General features: G+C 48.0%; 2 protein-coding genes across 5 annotated transcripts in view; one reads left to right on the top strand and one right to left on the bottom strand.

Moving 5' to 3' along the window:
- Window positions 1–18,183, top strand: part of immp2l (inner mitochondrial membrane peptidase subunit 2) — a 79,137-nt gene that overhangs the window by 46,338 nt on the left and 14,616 nt on the right. The gene's annotated exons all lie outside the window — the stretch shown is intronic.
- LOC133009780 (leucine-rich repeat neuronal protein 3-like) lies at window positions 11,346–13,466 on the bottom strand. Its single transcript, XM_061077314.1, has one exon. The coding sequence runs from the start codon at window positions 13,464–13,466 to the stop codon at window positions 11,346–11,348; it is 2,121 nt and encodes a 706-aa protein (XP_060933297.1).

The following is an 18,183-nucleotide window of genomic DNA, read 5'->3' as shown; positions in this document are numbered from 1 at the left end:
TGACAGGACTCGTGGGCTCTGTAGTGACAAATCCTGACGATCCCTCGTGAGGTCAGATTCAAGTCTTTGATCAGGACATCACACGCCATCACACGCCATCACACGCCATCACACGCCATCAGACGCCATCAGACGCCGCTGAAGGATTCCCACCGAAGAGCTTTTGTGGGAATCCTGGATACAATAAAGAGAAGAGGAATCCCTCAGAGATTTCCTGATGATCGTCCTTCATCACACAACATAGATCACTTTGATTCTTTATTCCTCTTCATTCGTGAGCAAAACTGAGACTTCGGTGCAAACTGTGTTCAAAGTTACTTTTAACTTCGTCGACTTTGTAGCTTTTCAATACAAAGTAAATCTTAAATCTGTTTTCAGACAGAATGTGTGTGTGTGTGTGTGTGGGTGTGTGTGTGTGTGGGGGTCGGACTGGAGATCAACCATCAAATCTAAAGCTTCTGTCCAGCTGCTTCTACCACAACATTGATTTATTACTCTATTACTCCTATGTGTACTTACAGTAAATCAACTTACAGTTTAATGCAGAGTCTCAAGTCTTCTGCAGCAGTTGCAGGTTTGATTCCGACCGGGCTCTTTGCTGAATGCATGACTTGAAATATTTAAACTTATTTGTATCTCATGACTGAATAACATTACAGAAACATTGAAACAGTTATTGTGTGAACTCGTCCTCGTCAGATACAAACACTGATCTTCACGCAGTGGGTATATTCATCATAAATGAAACATAAGTGGAACAGATCCTTGCTGCCTTGGAGCCGTGACCCTGTTTTTATTTCCAGACGATGAACATCAGTCTCTCTTAATGTTCACTTTGCTCTGTTTGTCTTTCTTGTTCCTGTGATATCACATCTTGTCTTTAGCTGTGAGTGATGAGTGAAGAGAAACTCGACCGTTCTCCTCGGCTGTGGCAGCTCGTCTCCCGGTGGAGGAGCAGGCGGCTCCGTGCTTCCATGATCGCTTTAAACAAGGTCTTAAACTAGGCTGCGGTTTCCCTAATGAAGCTCCCAGGAGACTTCCTCTGATTCAGAGGGAACCGACTCCATCTTCACCGCCGACACGCTCTGCTCCCGCTTCTCTCAAAGAGTGGAGCATGTGAGCAGCGGGCTAACTGCCCGACTCCCTCCTGGGCACCGGGGGTTGACAGCTAAAGCCTATTTTCCATTTATGAATTCACAGCTCTGGCGTGTGGCGCCTGTAAAGAGCCTCTCTGAGTAAACAAGCTGTCACCTCCGGGTGTCGGAGGAACGAGAGCAGCCGAACTCTGTCGGGTGAAAACCGCCTCTGACTGGTGACGGGACATGAAGGGAAACACGTCTCTAACAAGTCTGACCTGGGATGGTCTTCAGTCTCTGATCTGCAGCTCGTTAGAGGAGACGTTCCTTTACCTTCAGTGGAACTCAGTGAAAGGTCTGAGCCAGCGTGACGTCACCTTCAGGCTGAGACCTGCTGGTGAATCTGCAGTTCATCACAAAACCATACTTAGATTTAAGAGTATTCTCAGTGGAGTACCTTCTGTTGTCTGTCGTGTGCCAGTTATTCACCGGAAATCTAACGGGGCCAGAAGGAGAGAGTAGATCCTCAGAAGTCGGCTCCAACAGTTTAACAGGATTGGTGGAGATTTCTCCTTAAAGTGAGTGAACGGTGTCTGATGGAAACTTCAGAGCAGCAGCTGGAGACGACAGGGACAGATGTTCTGAGGAGGAAAGAGAACTTTAAGTTCCTCTGTGTGAAGGGAATCATCTGATTCTAACAGAGCGGAGACGAGGATGTGAGGATGTGAGGAAGATGATTAGACTTCAGGTATGAAGCTTTGTTTAGGAAGAATTACATCTTCACATTAAAATCATCATGAGACTTTCCAGTTCCTCAGCTCCTCCTCTCAGCCTCTGTGTCATGTCAGCGTTACCAGATGCTCCTCGACCTGCAGCTGCAGTCGATGGACCTTGGAGATAACGGAGGAGATGAAATGGAACATGTCTCCGCCCTCCACCCGCACATGGACATGTATGTGCACTCCATCATGAGAGCAGCCTGTTGAGCAGGAGGCCGGTCACACCCCCACAGCGCTGACTCCTCACGGAGGGAGGGGGGAGGAGGTGCTGCTGCTCGGGGTCATTATTCTCACTCTGATGTTATTAATAATATCGACTCCGTGTCTCAGCCGCCTGTCAATCACTCTCAGGCAGTAATTGGTCGCTCGTCTCTTGATTCCCTCGAAGCGTCGACCGGTCACAGACCAGCTGATGATCCCGATATTAATCAGTGTTTTTCATCTGAGGTGGAAACTACAGTAAATTATATTTATCGGAGTCATGATGTGAAGCTTTAACGTCTTCATCTGTCACGTTCAGGGACGATGGAAATCTAATGACGTCCTATTAATTACTGTGCTGCAGCATATTCTGGATTTTAATCTGAATTTGAATTGTCAAGAACATTTATACGACAACAAACTGTTATGAACTGTACGTCCCAGCAGCTCGTACAGTATCCAGATGGTTGTATAGACACACGCAGGTCTCACACGTTATCAAGCCTCAGCCTCGTTAGCACCTGAACTTTTCATCAGTAAATCAAAGTTTGTATTTAAATCACCTCCCTGCTCCATGGCAACTGGAAATCAAACAGCACGTTTTATTTTTTAATAAGGAACATGATGTACTGGATAATTCCTGGAGCACGAGCAGATAAATGTCTCATGAGCAGGTGTGAGCTCCGCCAGCCGGCCGGCCTCCGGGCGTCTCCCAGTGTGCATGAGGATGATGGATCTGTTGGTGTTGCCGTGGTGACGGGGAGGGGGGACGCTGGTGTCACACCTCCACCCAGCAGCGATTTATCTCTGTCTTGTTTTCATTCTCCTGCGAGGGACGAGCTGACCTTTGACCCCTCGTCTCTTCGTGTCTCCTCAGAGGACGCCCACCATTTCAATTCAAAACGGAAAGTTAGGAAAACAGATCCTAAACTAACTGAGTAAAATAAAACACGTTTATAATTTCTCACGTCAGGAACACGTCAGGACTTCAGTTCATGTCTGAAGCAGGTTTTGTGAAACTGAGTTTAAATCACTTTAAATTACGAAGTGTTCAGATACATTTAAAATAACTTAAATTTGAATGAAGGGTTCAGGCTGAAACTGAGAACTTGAATAAGTCTGTTAATAAGCTCACACACCAGGTGCTTCTGATTTCTCTCCTGCTGGAGTCTGACTCAGCCAACATGTTTTAAACATGTGTGATTCCATCACGCTGGGTTTGTTGAAGCTCGTCCAGTGTGAAGTCATGTGACACTCAGGTGGGGGAGGTGGAGAGAGAACATCAGAGACACTTTCACCTGCTCAGCTCTGAACCTTCACGTCCTTCTCTTTAACTTTCAACATGTGGAACGTCATCATTCATTGATTAAAGTAAATCCAAAATACTTTCTGCTGTAACATTGTATCACACAGCGCGATGATCCAACAGAATCATTTCAATCTCAATATTATCCTCATTCAAACGGGATTTGAAACATTAATAATTCAACTGTAAATGAAAACCTATTGTGCTCAAGCCTCTTTAAACGCCTGCTTTCCTCTGATTGGTGGAAGGTCTGGAAGGTTTGTGACGTCCTCGGCTCTGGAATCAATCTGTGAAAGTAACTAAGTACTGAGTTGTTGGAGACGAGGTGAGCCGATGAGCTGGAGTTTATTTGAGCGTCGTCCTTCTTGCTCTCGAGCAGAAGAAGCTCTGAACAGTTCACAGTTTCCTGGACTGAGCAGCTGCAGTTTCTCTCCAGTGGCTCAGCACGAAGATAAATCACCTTCCTCTGGACTTCAGCTTTAAATGAGCTTTTCCTAAAAGCCGGCAGCACAGCTTCAAACAGTTATTGACATCAGGAGAGTGGCCTGAGCTGCCGTGAGGAGACAGATTCATCCGCTGATGAATTCAGGTCATTTTCACCACATGAGGAAGCTGTTACATCCCAGCTCGATGTCTTCAGAGTGTGTTCTCATCAGGTTTGGGGCATTAAGGCTGATTGATGGATCTGTTTCCTCTGTGCCTGTCTGGGAGCGGGTGAGACTCTGTCTGCAGGACACCACACTCGGGAGGAAATGTCTCCACCCGTTCACCTCTGAGCTGATGAGCTCAGGCAAGTCATTGTGTCATCGATCCCTGGAGCGTTTAACCAGCAGGCGGGACTCACTGGAGTCCAGACCCCCCCCATTGATCACACAGGCCTGTGGCTGCGTGAGGTGACAAATCGAACACACAGTGACTGAGGAGCACATTCAGGTTCTTCTGTTTCCCTTCACATGCACGGACACTGCAGGCAGAGTTGGGATCGATATCAGGTCCTGAGCTCAGAATAATCTGGGTTCAATCCCACAAAACGGGACTTGAGGTCCAGACTCGGGTCATGTTCCTGTGTGAGGTATTAAATCTGAAATATGTCCCTCGCCTCCTCTTTATTTAAAGGCCAATTTATGCCTGTGCGTATTTTGTAAAACGGATAGATAAGACCGCCCTATCCGTCGTGGAACGCCCTCTCCGAGCGCCTCGGACAGCTTTTCGTAAACACCTCTGATTTTTCTAACAGTCCGTGTCTATGTCGGAGAGCCCACGGACAGCTCTTGGCTGTGATTGGTCCGCGAACGACATTATTTCCCTACGACGTCATTTCCGGACCTCAAACTTCCTGTTTCCTTCCCTGTAGCATCAAATCCAAACACAACTATGATTCTACGATTAATGTGACGTGTGTGTTAAGCCAGCGGAGTTGTCCGGCTGACGGTGGCTCGTTAGAGCACTGAGGGCATGTGTGCACGGTCACATACGGTTATAACAAGCTTTCAAAACGGCGCTAGCAGGCTAAGCTAGCGGGCTAGCAACCATGCTAACTGCGGTGGTAACAGTGCAAGAACCCGCCGTCACGACTTTAATTCCACTTCTATCATGACACTGTTTCTATAATACCGTCAGGTTAGAAGCAAACACTGGATAGTAGTTAGTGTCGGGAGTCCCTGCTGACTGTGTGTGGAAGCTGGGGGGGAGCTAGCTAGCTCCGTCTAGCTTCAAGCTACATGTAGCCTCAAGCTGTGGAATCAGCAACACAGTTCTGAAACAAGACCGGGGAACCGCTGCGCTAAGAAACGATTACATCAGCATCTTGACCCGCTGGGTGTCACTTTATTTAGTTCTGTTAGTTGCCATGGTTCAGTGTGTGGGAGGCAAGCTAACAGAGGTAAACAGACACACGTGGACTTCTTCTTCCGATAATTGGGGTAGGCTTCTCTGAGCTCGTCTTCCGTTGCGCCACCTATGGGTTTGGCGGTGAATTTTTTCCGACGTACAGTGGTCGGAGAAGTAAATATCAAAAAGACTCTTCGACCCCTGTGGAGCCGTCTCCGAGAAACGGATACGTAGAAGTATATAAGAGCCTCAACAGATGTAGTTGGTGTTTCAGACACTTTAAAGTCGTCTCTGACCGGATCCTGCACCGTGTGGATGGTTTGAAAAGCTTCCACCGAGCAGCTGCACTCAGGTGTGAATCAGGCTGAAGCTCTCACCTGAACCCGGGGGTCACGGGACTGAGGGCCGTCCGTGTGGAGGCGGAGCAGCGAGAGGAAATCCTGAATGTTAAGATGCTTGTTTCCACAGCCGAGTGCACTCGTGAAAACCTGCAACCATGATCAGCAGAGGCTTCCCTCTCTGAGGAGGAGCTCGCTGGACTCAGGTCCACGTTGAGGGTTTTATTTCACCAGATGAGGCTGAAGCTTCCAAGTTATAACGGCTCCAGTTGTTCCTCAGACGCCTGCTGAGCATGTCGATGACATGTGATCGAGCAGTAACGAGCCGAGCTAACGGCGCCGCTCCGTTCAGCAGGACGCCGCCTCTGCTCTAATCTCCCTCCCTCACCTTGGCTCCCAGCTCTAATCAGTGCGCTCGGAGGAAGCCGGTGTTTAAACGAAGCAGCTTACTGGGTGATTAGGAAAGTGTAAATTATTCATTATAGAATGTGTGATCATAAAGGAGCCTTTGGTGGAGGATGAATGAGCGCACGGCCTCCCGCTCCCCCGCAGCGAGACCACGCCCCCCCTCCTTCCACCGCTGATGGCAGAGACACGGAGAGGTCAGAGAGAATCCACGGGAATCGAACCACCGTCATGACAGGTTCTCTATGGAAAGTGATTTTCAGACTTCATGCAATTTTCTCCCTTTTCAAACTCAAACCATCTCTGTCCAGTGTTCTGACTAACACGCCTGGAAACACATATCACATGACCACTCACGTCCAATGGGCTTTGCTACAGATCTGGTCAGAAGAAAAGCCACCAGGGTCAGTAACACTTGTAATTGATTCTCCATGTTTGTTCTACTGTGGGAGCTGAGGCTGATGCTGGTGGGTTAGTTCTGGAAGGAGGTCATGTGACAGCAGCCTGACCAATCAGAGAAGGCTACGTCCTGAGACCTCTCTGTGTCAAATTGTGTTAGGAAGCTAGAAATGATAGTTTTATAAAGTAATATTAAACCAAGAATCAAAACTAATCCACTGATCAACAGTCCTGAAAGCAGCTGCTCAGTGATTGGTCGGAGGTTTGTCCTGCAGCTTGTGAAACGTCCTGAGTTTCCTGGAGCAGATTCAGATTCACCACAGAACCAAGGAGAACAAGAACATAAGTCTGGGGCAGCCATTACTCAGCCTGATGGTTCCTGCTCCTCCTCTGGAAACGACCTTGTCCTGTAAGTGACGGCTGTTTGCTTCAGTTCCTCAGCGGCGGTCAGGTTCTCGCTCGCCAGCCGCGACTCTCCATCAGGAAACAATCATAAAAAGCTCCAGGATCACCCAAAGTCAGCCATGTTGTTTTAGCTTAATGGGCCAGTGAGCGGGAGGATGATCACTTAAAGCCCGGGAGGTTCTGCAGGAGGGACGTTAGATAGATGTGAGGCCTTCTCTACTGTTACTGACCTCACGCAGCAGAACGCCGCCCCGGCACCAACGCTTCTAATGGGGACATAATTCATGAGGAAAATACTTTCGCTCTCGCATTTTACCCACGAACACGGAGCCGGGGAATGGGAGGTTTTAGAAGAGGAGGCGTTGTAATGAGAGATATTAGTTTACTTCAGCCTGGATCGTTAGGCTGCTCGTGGATTATTAGCAGGAAATGAAACGGGGGGGGGGGCAGGTAAAGACTGAGAAATCTGATCAAATATAAAGACGACAGATATGATTCTGCTGGGAACCAACAAGCAGCCAGAGCCCTGGAAGCTCAGCTGCTGTTTCCTTTGTGTTTTATTGTAAATCCAACGAGTCTCCGTCGAGTCTCGTTGCTTTGATGAGTTTCTGATCTTCCTCTGCGGCGAGAGGAGGAGGAGGAGAGGAGAGAGAGGAGGAGGAGGAGGAGGAGGAGGAGAGAGGAGAGAGGAGAGAGGAGAGAGGACATGAGAGAGAGGAGGAGGAGGGAGGAGGAGGAGAGAGGAGAGAGGAGAGAAGAGAGAGGAGAGAGTAGAGAGTAGATGAGAGGAGGAGGAGAGAAGAGAGGAGAGAGAGGAGGAGGAGGAGAGAGAGGAGAGAAGAGAAGAGAAGAGAAGAGAAGAGAGAGGAGATGAGAGAGAGGAGGAGGAGGAGGAGGAGAGAGGAGAGGAGAGAGAGGAGAGGAGAGGAGAATAGAATAGAAGAGGAGAGGAGAGAGAAGGAGGAGAGAGAGAAGAGGAGAGAGGAGACAGGAGATGAGAGAGGGAGGAGACAGGAGTGAGGAGAGAGGAGATGAGAGAGAGGAGAGGAGAAGAGAATAGAAGAGGAGATGAGAGGAGAGAGAAGGAGGAGAGAGAGAAGAGAAGAGGAGAGAGATGAGAGAGAGAGAGAGGAGGAGGAGAGAGGAGACAGGAGATGAGAGAGGGAGGAGAGAGGAGGCAGGAGACAGTAGGGAGGAGAGAGGAGACAGGAGATGAGAGAGGGAGGAGAGAGGAGGCAGGAGACAGTAGGGAGGAGAGAGGAGACAGGAGATGAGAGAGGGAGGAGAGAGGAGGCAGGAGACAGTAGGGAGGAGAGAGGAGACAGGAGATGAGAGAGGGAGGAGAGAGGAGGAGGAGGGAGGAGGAGAGAGAGAAGAGGAGAGAGAGAAGAGGAGAGGAGAGAGACGAGAGAGAGAGAGGAGGAGGAGAGAGGAGACAGGAGAGGAGAGAGGGAGGAGAGAGGAGGGAGGAGAGAGGAGAGGAGAGAGAGGAGAGGAGAGAGGAGGAGGAGGAGGAGAGGAGAGAGAGGAGAGGAGAGAGGAGGAGGAGGAGAGGAGAAGAGAATAGAAGAGGAGAGGAGAGAGAAGGAGGAGGATCGTCTGAGTCGTGCTGCTGCAAAGCGCCGGTCGAGTTCCATCTTTAATTCACCGCCTCCAAAGCAACAGCTGATGGTAGAACACAGAGAAGCAGCTTGTGTGATTCCTCCCGACAGGAAACTGTCATGAAGCTCAGTTTAACGCTCTGCATGGAAAAGTGTTTCCAAAGATTCAAATCGTGCATCTTCCCTCAGACATGATGTTATGATATGAAGAGTTCAGTCTCTATGCAGACGACTTCCTGCTCGTTGTGAAATATTAATGAGCAGAGTAAAATCATTAAGCTTTGGAGAAACTAACATCTGACACGAAAACCATGAATTAAAAAAGACACTGAGTCACAAAATGAACAGTTTCAATGTTTTATGAAAACCTTTTATGGTGATTTTCATGTTTTGGATCAGTTAGATAACGAGGATGAAAAGAACAGGAAGACATGGAAAGGAGTAATGAAAGTGGGGAGGAGAATAGAATGGGGGGGGGAAGAAAGGAGGAAGGAAACAGGAAAGAGACTGAAAGGCAAGAGGAAAATAAAGGGAGTGAAAGGAGTAAAGGGAATAAGGAAAGTTGGAGGAAGGTCAGAAATAGGCAGAATATAAGAAAGAGGAATAAAGAGGAAAGATGAAATATAGAAAGCCACAAATGAGGAAAGGATGTGGAAGGAAGAGAGAGGGAAGAGTGCTACAAAGGAAGGAAGGAAAGAAGAGAGAGTTTTTAACTGTAGGTTTAAAAAAAATACATTGATTATTGACTATGGATTATTGATTATTGATGCTTGATGACCAGAAAGTTAGTAATAATACATGATCGGTGAGTAAGTTTCCACCGGAGGAAACGTGTTCTTCATATCTCAGAATCTTCATCATCATTCAGAACTCACCAGATTTAACAAGCAAAGCAACGCCGGCTTCTGATTGGCTCTGAGCAGCCGGGACGATACCAACTTCCTGCGTGAAAATATGTATCTGCAAAATGAATGACTCTTTAATTTGTTGGATTAGTCACAGCTTCGACAGATTTATCAGAAGAAAAAAACAACCTAGAAGAATAAATTGTAGTTTCAGATGAAACAGCAACAAAGTCCTGGAAGGTTCAGATTATTAATTTGACATTAATAATAAAATGTGACAGCAGAAATAACTACTGTCCAACTATCAGCGCCATCTTGGTTCTTTGAAACCAGAAGTGACCACATCTGGAGGAGCGGGGGGGGTGGGGGGGTGGAGCCGGACTTGGGTCTACAGGACACGGCCCGCCCACCTACACCTTCCACCTGCTCCCATTGGACGCTACTAGCTGCCAATCACACTGCAGTGTAAAGTGAACTTTGCGACCTTAAGGGGGCGCTGGTGGTTGCTCTTTGGGTTTGTGTGGAGTCCTGAAGAGGCAGATCTGAGTCCTGGTCTCTCACTGAGGATTGTGGATTTAATTGAGTCAGCTGCTGTGGATGTTGTGTGGAAAACTATCCGTGTTGGAGCTGTTCCCTCTGGATTCCTCTGCTCTTTGTTGTGTTGACCTTTTTATAATTTTTTGACAGTTAAAGAATAATCCTGCTTTTATTTAGTTTTCCTGATGATTACACTTTGACATATTATTCGCTCTCAACAGGGATGAACAGAGTTGACCTCAGCAGCACAGGTGAGATCAAAGCCTCCAAAGTGACGCGTCATCTGTTTTATAAGATCCTCCTGCAGCTGCTCGCCTAAATACCCAGAATGCTCTTCACCTCTCTAATGAACCCGGGCCTCGATATCTAGTACAGAAGCGTCCAGCACATCAGTGACATCAGCACTTTGAGGCGTCCGCCGCTATCGTCCTCTGTCCCCCCCCCCCCCTCGGCTCAATGTGAGGCCCTTAACAAACGAGACCAGTAGTTGCTGAGCTGTTCCTGCCACGGCGGCGGCAGGGTCACCCGGGGAGGGGGCTGGCGTGTGCGCCGCGTTCTGCTGACCCGTTCACTTCCTGCCTCTAATGGGTCATATTTCAGCTCCGGTGGCGGTGACGAATGGCCGCGCTCTAACCCCCCCCCCCCCCCCCCGCCCGAGAAGCTGAAACTCACTTGATCTACGACGGCGTCCGGCTGATGAATGCCTCCCATCAGTTTGCGCCTGACGCCGATTCATCACCTCGCTGAGGTTTTTGTAGGGAATCCATATTGGATTTTTAATGAAAGAGAATATAATGCAATTCAAAGTCAATGGGTTTGCCAATGTCCTCACACTTTGCACACACACACACACACACACACACACACACACACACACACCTATTAAGATAGCTACACACACACACACACACAAACTGCCTCACACGCTGCTCGTGCTGTTTGAGAATTCATTGCATTTCACTAACAGTGTTAGAGCGTCGGCCTTGAAGAGCAGATCCTGTAATTGTGTTTGTGCACAGCCGCTCTCACACTCTGCTGCTGTGGGATCAGACAGACACACAACAGAGTCATGAGCCACTTCCATATTCATTTCATAGACAACAGCTTGTCTTTGTGACCAGAGAATAGTTCCAGGAGACAAGTTTTTTTTGTGCGTCAAGTGTCCAAATTTAACGCGAACAGATTGTAGTTATAAGACACCAACAGGTTTAATGAAAAATGTATTTGTTCATAAAACTGTTTACATTATAGTCAGTTTTAATGTACACTAGACTAACAAGTTTTTTTTCTGCCATTATAAACTGTTTTCACTTGGCAACGTTTAATGTAACACAGCAAAGAACAGGTTCTGCAGACCTGAAGCCGTCTCAAGGTGATTGAGACAGAATCGTTCTTCACAGCCGTGGAGATTATAGTCCAGATCTCTGCCTGAAGAAGCTCGTTATAATGACACAAGTTTGCAATAAGAAATAGTCTCTGCTTTGAGCCGGTTATGTGAAAGCAAATTTGTTTGAGTTCCAGTGCGAAGGTCAAAAGAAGAGGAGACATAAATCACTTTGTCCAGCGTCCGTCCCTCTTTGTCTTCACATTATCCCAAAGAGCTTTTACAGCCGAGGACGCGTCTTACATGGAGTCGTCCGGTAAGTCTATTACAGTTGCCCTCACCTTCACCCCATGCAGACCCAACTCCAGGAAGGAGGATGAAGAGGAGGAGGAGGAGGAGGAGGAGGGAGAGCTGGGGATCAGCAGCGTTTCAGCCGGGTCCATTATCAGTTTCCTGTAGAACACTTGGCTGTACAGAGACGTGTACATGACAGAGGACGCCACGGCAACCACGATGAAAAGCACGGCACAGGAAGCCATCACCAGACTGTCCCAGTTCTTCGTGGTGTCCCTCAGGACGGCCGCCTCCTTCGTGGTCACATTCACACAGTCGCTGCTGAGTCCCGGCTGTGCAGCAGTGACCTCCACGCACACCTGGTAGCGGGTGGATGGCGCCAGCTGCTTGATGTGGAAGTCTTTGACTCCAGCTGGCAGCCGGGCGCTGAATGGCATCAAGAGGCTGCTGTCCTCGGATATAATGGACCAGTTTAGTTGTGATACCAAAGCACCTGAGCTCTCCCAGGAAACCATCACAGTATGAGTTTGGACAGATGTGATTAATACGTGTAATGGTTGCGTTGAAGGCAGAGCAATAAATCCGTCCACCACAACCGACACAGACCTCAGGTCGGCCCCGACAAGGTTATGGGCCACGCAGGTGTATGAGCCGGCTTCCTGCTCGGAGGCATCGTAGATGTCCAGAGTTCCCTCGGGATGCATGTAGTACTTATCGTAGACACTGCCATGCAAGACCTGCTCCCCTGCCGGCGTCACCCAGTAGATCTCAGGCTCTGGTTCTCCGAGCGCCCGGCAGTGAAGCGACACCGAGCTCCCTTTGGCGACCTGGACCCGACCCAGGAGGCTCCCAGGTGAGATCAGAGGGAGGCAGATCTCTGTCATCTCCCTGAAGTGCACCTGTCTGACGTGCTGGCCCTGGTACTCCGGAGGCTCCACGCAGATCAGGGAGTCTGGTTCCATGAAGCGAACCGCCGTCCTGTTCATGTTGACCCAGCGGATGATGCAGTCGCAGCGGATGGGGTTGCTGTGCAGACTGACCTCTCGCAGGTTGGGCAGCGACTCCACGGTGCCGAGGTGCAGCGCGCTCAGAGAGTTGCTGTTGAGCATCAGCGTCTCCAGCCGGGGGAGCTGGTGGAAAGCTCTCGGGTGGATGTAGGATAACCTGGGATTGTTGGTAGCCTCAATTTTAGTCAGCTCGGGCAGGTTGTTCAGGGCAAAGCTGTCGATGGAAATGAGCTCCGGCATGCTGTTGATGCCGAGCTCTTTGAGATGCATCATGTCCATGAAGTCGCCTTTCTTGATCCTCTCAATGGGGTTTTTATTCAAATCAAGAAACTTGAGGTTCTGGACTCTCGTCAGCGCCGCTCGGGGAACTCGACTTAGCAGGTTGTCGAAGAACGAGATACTTTCCAAGTTGTCAAGACCGACTAAAGCATTGTCAGGGATTTCGGTCAAATTCATCCTGGCAAGCACGAGGCTTCTGAGGTTTGCCAGAGGTTTAAAGGTCATATCTGACAGCTCGAGAATGGGGTTTTCTCCCAGCATCAATATCTCCAAGTCGGGAAGTTGCTGGAACCAGCGGCTGTTGATTCTCGTCAGTCGATTGGAGTTGAGATGGAGCCTCAGCAGCCTGCGCAGCCCCTGGAAGGCTCCGGGGCTAATGGAGGAAATGAGGTTGTGGTTGATGTAGAACTCCTGGAGGTTTGGCAGAGAAACCAGGCAGCTGTCAGAAAGCTCCTGAATCCAGTTCTCCTCCATGTGGAGTGACAGCAGCTGGGGGAGAGAGCCCAGACACACATCGCTCACTGAGGAGATGTTATTCTGAGACAAGTCGATTTCCGAGATGTTGGCCAAGTAATCCAAAGTTTTCTGAACATTAACCAAGTTGTTTGTCTGTAGCAGCAGAACCTGCGTGTCTGAGGGGAGTGTCTCCGGCAGCGCTGAGAGACCCAGGTCGTTACAGTCCACGGTGGCAGCCTCTGTGTAGACGGAGCTGGGTGAGAACCAGGGTCGTATCTCACATCGACAGGAAGCAGGGCAGGGAGCCGCCCCCTCGGAGACCAGAACAAGAGCAGCCAAAGACAGTTCAGCCAGAAAACAAGCTACAACTGCCGTCTCCTTCATCTTGGCCCAGGATTCCCTTCAGCCGGTAATTGGCCCTTATGGAGTCAGCTGTTAGCACAGTTTACTTTACAGATAACGGCTCGTTTGTCACTGCAGCGAGACAGAGTGGATTTGTGCTGACGCCTGGTCCCCAAAGCCTCGGCCCGGTTGTCTTCCAGCTCTTGGAAGAGAGAGGCAACCTTTCTGTTTGGTCTGTGCCAGGTTGTCCTGCAGGCTGTGATGTGTCGAGGTGGATGAATCCTTCAGGGAGCGGGGGTGCGCTGCAGAGGGGCGCTGGAGGAATGTTGTGTCTCCGGCTGGGGACGAGTCACTCTGTCTTCCATCATTATTATCCTCCGTCGCTGACACTGGTGTCATTTTCCATCTGCGGACACAGGAGAGAGAAAAGGCCGATGTAACATGCTGCGGTTGAGATATGAAGCTATCGTGACATTTAGAAATATTGAGACGTATTAAGGCTTTTCAGCCTCATTTGATTTCATTGCTTTCCTTGCACCATCTGAATTATAAGTTATGATTAACTTGACCTTTTATATATTATTTGACAGTTCTGAATCTGGAAATGGTGCTTTTGAGTTTACATGGATGCAGTGAGAGAGAACCCTGGCAGACGAGCACATTGTTTTTCATTTCTGTTTCAGTCAAAGCACAAATACGTGTCCAAGAAAAGCTGGAGCTCTGAAAGGCTCAAAAGTTTGTGGATTCAAGAGGCAAAACTTTGCAAGTCCCTTTTCCTCCCCGGTGTAATTAACGTCTCTGCTCTGTCTGTTGTTAGTAAAGCACCTGAGCTCACTCATCAAATCACCTGAACAAACACAACAGACCGTTTCCTCGGCTGATGCACTCCAGCTCAAGGCCGCTGTAGATTCACCAAAGTATCTGTGGAGTGAGCTCCACGGCTGCTTTGTGCATAATTCATGTGTCGCTGAATCAAGTTGCAGTTGGTGCAGGTGACAGGTCTATCGGGGGGGCTCTGCCCATGTCCACTGTACATAGTGATGTTTTGATTAATTTGCGACCTTGAGTGCAAAAGCCACAGCTGAGTGTACGACACTAAATGAAGCTGTCGGTAGCGGCTGCTGATGAGGACGAGCTCTGACACTTCATGAATACATTAGCTTGTTTTCTGCGTGAACAGGTTTGTGAACGAGTCCGACCCGGACGATCTCCTGCTGCTGCCTTCACTTCTGAAAACAGATCATGTTTTCACTGGTCGTGGTGCACAGCTGCAGATTCATCCATGTTGTGCTGGTGTTATTTCAGACTGGAGGAGGTGGAATGTGAAATTGACTCAGAACAAACTGTAGTGACCATGTTCATGTGTTAGAGTTCTGCTTAGTGGCTCAACACACACACACACACACACACACACACACACACACACACACACACACACACACACACACTGTTCTTGTTAGAATGACTTGATTGTCTTTATGAGATCTGTTGACAGGATGAAAAATACACAACCCCACCAGACGATCCTTGTTCCATCTCTCTCTCTCTCTCTCTCGTTCACTCTGGTGCAGCTCATTGAATCTCCTGCAGACTTCGTCTCCTCCGCCCAGACGGAGCAGGAAGCTTCTCCCGTCAGACTGTTATGATAATGCTAATCGACGGATATGAAAACAACACATTCACGTCCAGTATTTAGGTAACAACAACGACAGCGTCTATGCTAATGAAGCGAGCACGGTTTGAATGTTAAATTGTGCGTGTAATGGTGGATGTTTTCTCTTCTGGTTGGAGAGTTTTCTCTCAGGAGACGCTGCGTTGTTCTAATTTAATTTCTCCTGTTTACTTCACGACGCTCACACACTCGTTCTCTTCTCATTGCTTAACACTGCGATGACTTCCTTTATTTCTCCGTCGTGCACACACAGTAACTTCAAATGGAGCTGAGACTGAATATAGACTTAATGCTGTCGGTACAGTACATCAGGAAAGAAATGTGCTGAATCGGCCGATTCCTCCAACATTTTTCAGGTTTTAAAATGTGTTTGTTCTTTTTTTAAACTGCAAAGCCATTTTTATGTAAATGAGATGCTAATGTTTATCTGGGTTTGAGGATAACAGCGTCTGCTTTTAGACGACAGCATTGATTCACATGCAGAGCAGCAGGAGGCACGAGAGCGTCTCAAAGTCTCAAAGTAAAAGGTTTCACTCTGAAGGTCGTTTCTTCTGTATCTGTGCATTAATATAGATTAAAAACTATTTTACTCCGCCTGTTTAAGTTTTATTTGAGGTCAATATCTGTGTCTGAAAACCTAATGACATTAAATATGTCCAATTGCAGCTCTGTTGCTAGGCGACAGTGGTATGGGAAGGACAATCACAGAAAGACAACCCGGTTAATAACTGTGTCTCAATGAGAGTTTGCTGTTCCACCTCCTGCTGTGACAGTATCACATGGACGCCAGAGTCTGATCCTCTCTCTCTCCTCTCTCTCTCTCTCGCTCTCTCTCCTCTCTCTCTCTCTCGCTCTCTCTCTCTCTCTCTCTCGCTCTCTCTCTCTCTCTCTCTCGCTCTCTCTCTCTCCTGGACGAGCAGCAGGATCCCTGAGCTCTGCTCGACCTCCTGAGTCCCACAGAGCTGAACCTGAGGACCCCGTGGTCACCTCACAGGTCAGAGAGGAAGCCTCTTGCTGAAGAAGAGCTTCTCTCTGCTCCTTCCGGCTTCAGCAGAATCAGTTTTCCCTCCTCGCACTCTGTGAACGCTGCTCTGAGAGGTTTCAGTTCAGAGAAGCAAAGAACCTCCTGCAGTGGATCAAAGTATTTAGTGATGCATTATACGAGCAGCTCTGGGAAACAGGACTGCTAGCCGGGCCACTTCTTTAAATGCTGAGTATTGACATTCTGTGAGTGGAATGAAACACGAATGTGAAATATTTCTGGTTTCTCAGACTGAAGGTCGGAGCTGTTGGGCTCTGACGTCTCATAAAGCCGTCTCACTCCTCCATGTTTTATTCAGCGATCACTAATACACACAGCTGACGTCAGGTGAACTGACCCGTTCTCAGGATTTCATTTTAAATCACTGTTCCACCTCTGGGATGATGAAGCTCAGGATTTCTTCATCTGTGTTTGTTCGTCAGCAACGAAAACACTGAACCTATAAGACCGATGCTAGTGAGTGAAGCATTTCTGATCGGCTGATATTTAATAAACGGTTTTGATTCCCCAAGAATTTATGAGAGATAACTGGAATCAAGATATATATTTTAGTTTACGGATAAATCCTTCAAGTTATAAAATATATTTCCCTTATTTTTACTGTCTTGTAGTACGTAAAGTTTTACCGTTACGTACCAACAACTAACAACTAACGCACGCTAACGTGATCGTTACGTTCTGCGTTTGTACGAAAACTGACTACACGTTCTAAAAATGAATGTGATGTTACATCTACAGTTATGCGGCTTTTTACGAAACTAAAAATGTTATTGATTTGCGGAGTAAACTTTTTCCGGCTTGCAGTAGCAGCCTCTTTGCCAGTAGGGGGCGCTGCAGCCTCCTCAGTACCCGTACTTCCACAGAACAGTCAGCAGGAATCCTCCGTGACCAGTGACTGAGCACGACTGGAATAAATAAACCCGACCTGAGGTTTCTATCGATTGAAGTTCTCTGAGAAGCTTCTGAACATTTCGCCCGTGAAGAAGATGAATCAGCACCTGAATGTTCCTCCGACTGAACTCTGTCTGTGCTGCAGACTCTGAGGTTTGTCTGTAATTAACACTGGTGCTGGCGGCTGTGATGTGTCTGACCTTTCCCTCGGTGCCCCCCCCCTGCGGCCGGCCGCTGCTCGGCCATCACATTCTCTCTAATGCTGATTAGCTGCAGACTTTCTTCCTTCAGACTCTGAGTCCAGACACCGACCTGCTGGACCGAGTGCCTTTGAGCAACATCAAGCTCCTCCCAGCTCTGACCCCTCGGCTCCCTGAGGGCAACACAGAGCCGGGTTTCTCCTTTAGACATCAGAACAGAAACATGAAGTGAGCTCATGTGCTTTTAACCTCTCAAGGACATCTCCACTTCAATCCTATCGGTGTCTGAAGAGTTTTCAAAGCTGATCCATGTAAGAATCTGTTTGATCTGAATCACACTGAAGAGTCTGCAGCAGCCGAGACTCTGGATCCTCCATTTGTCCAAATTACTTTCTGTTGTCAGGCAGGAAAAGGAAATGAAGGGAAATGAGGAAAATATTGAAATCCAGATTTTCTTCAAGGGCCTGAAATGTTGTTTCATTCAACCACTTGAATTCTTTCCAAACATCACGTGAAGTCAGTTAATGTCGTGCTGCACTGGCTCTGGGAAACAAATCCTCTAATAATCCCGTGATCACAGGAGATATCTTTCCACAATGTATTTGGAGATATTAGTACTTTATATTTTTCTGTTGGATTGAACAGAACAAAACACTAAACGTGACAGTTGTTGGTCAGATTGTAGAAAACAAAGAGGAAATGGAAGCTGGATGTAGAATTTAATGATGAGGTCAAACGTTTGAATGTTCACGTGACTTTCCTCCGAACACGTAAACGCAGCTCAGATCCTTAACGATCATGTTTTAATAAACTGGATAATTAGCTCGTCTGGATCCAATCTGGATTCATTCTTACAAGTAGCACATACTGTGTGTTTGTTTGTGTGAGTGTGTGCGTGCGTGTGTGTGTTTGTGTGTGTGTGTATCTTTGTAAAGATTTATCTGCTGTTTCAGA

This window comes from Limanda limanda, chromosome 8 (genome assembly GCF_963576545.1).
Source record: "Limanda limanda chromosome 8, fLimLim1.1, whole genome shotgun sequence".
Classification (NCBI taxonomy): domain Eukaryota; kingdom Metazoa; phylum Chordata; class Actinopteri; order Pleuronectiformes; family Pleuronectidae; genus Limanda; species Limanda limanda.
Note: the sequence above shows the minus strand (reverse complement) of the source record. Positions and strands in the feature narration are given on the sequence as shown.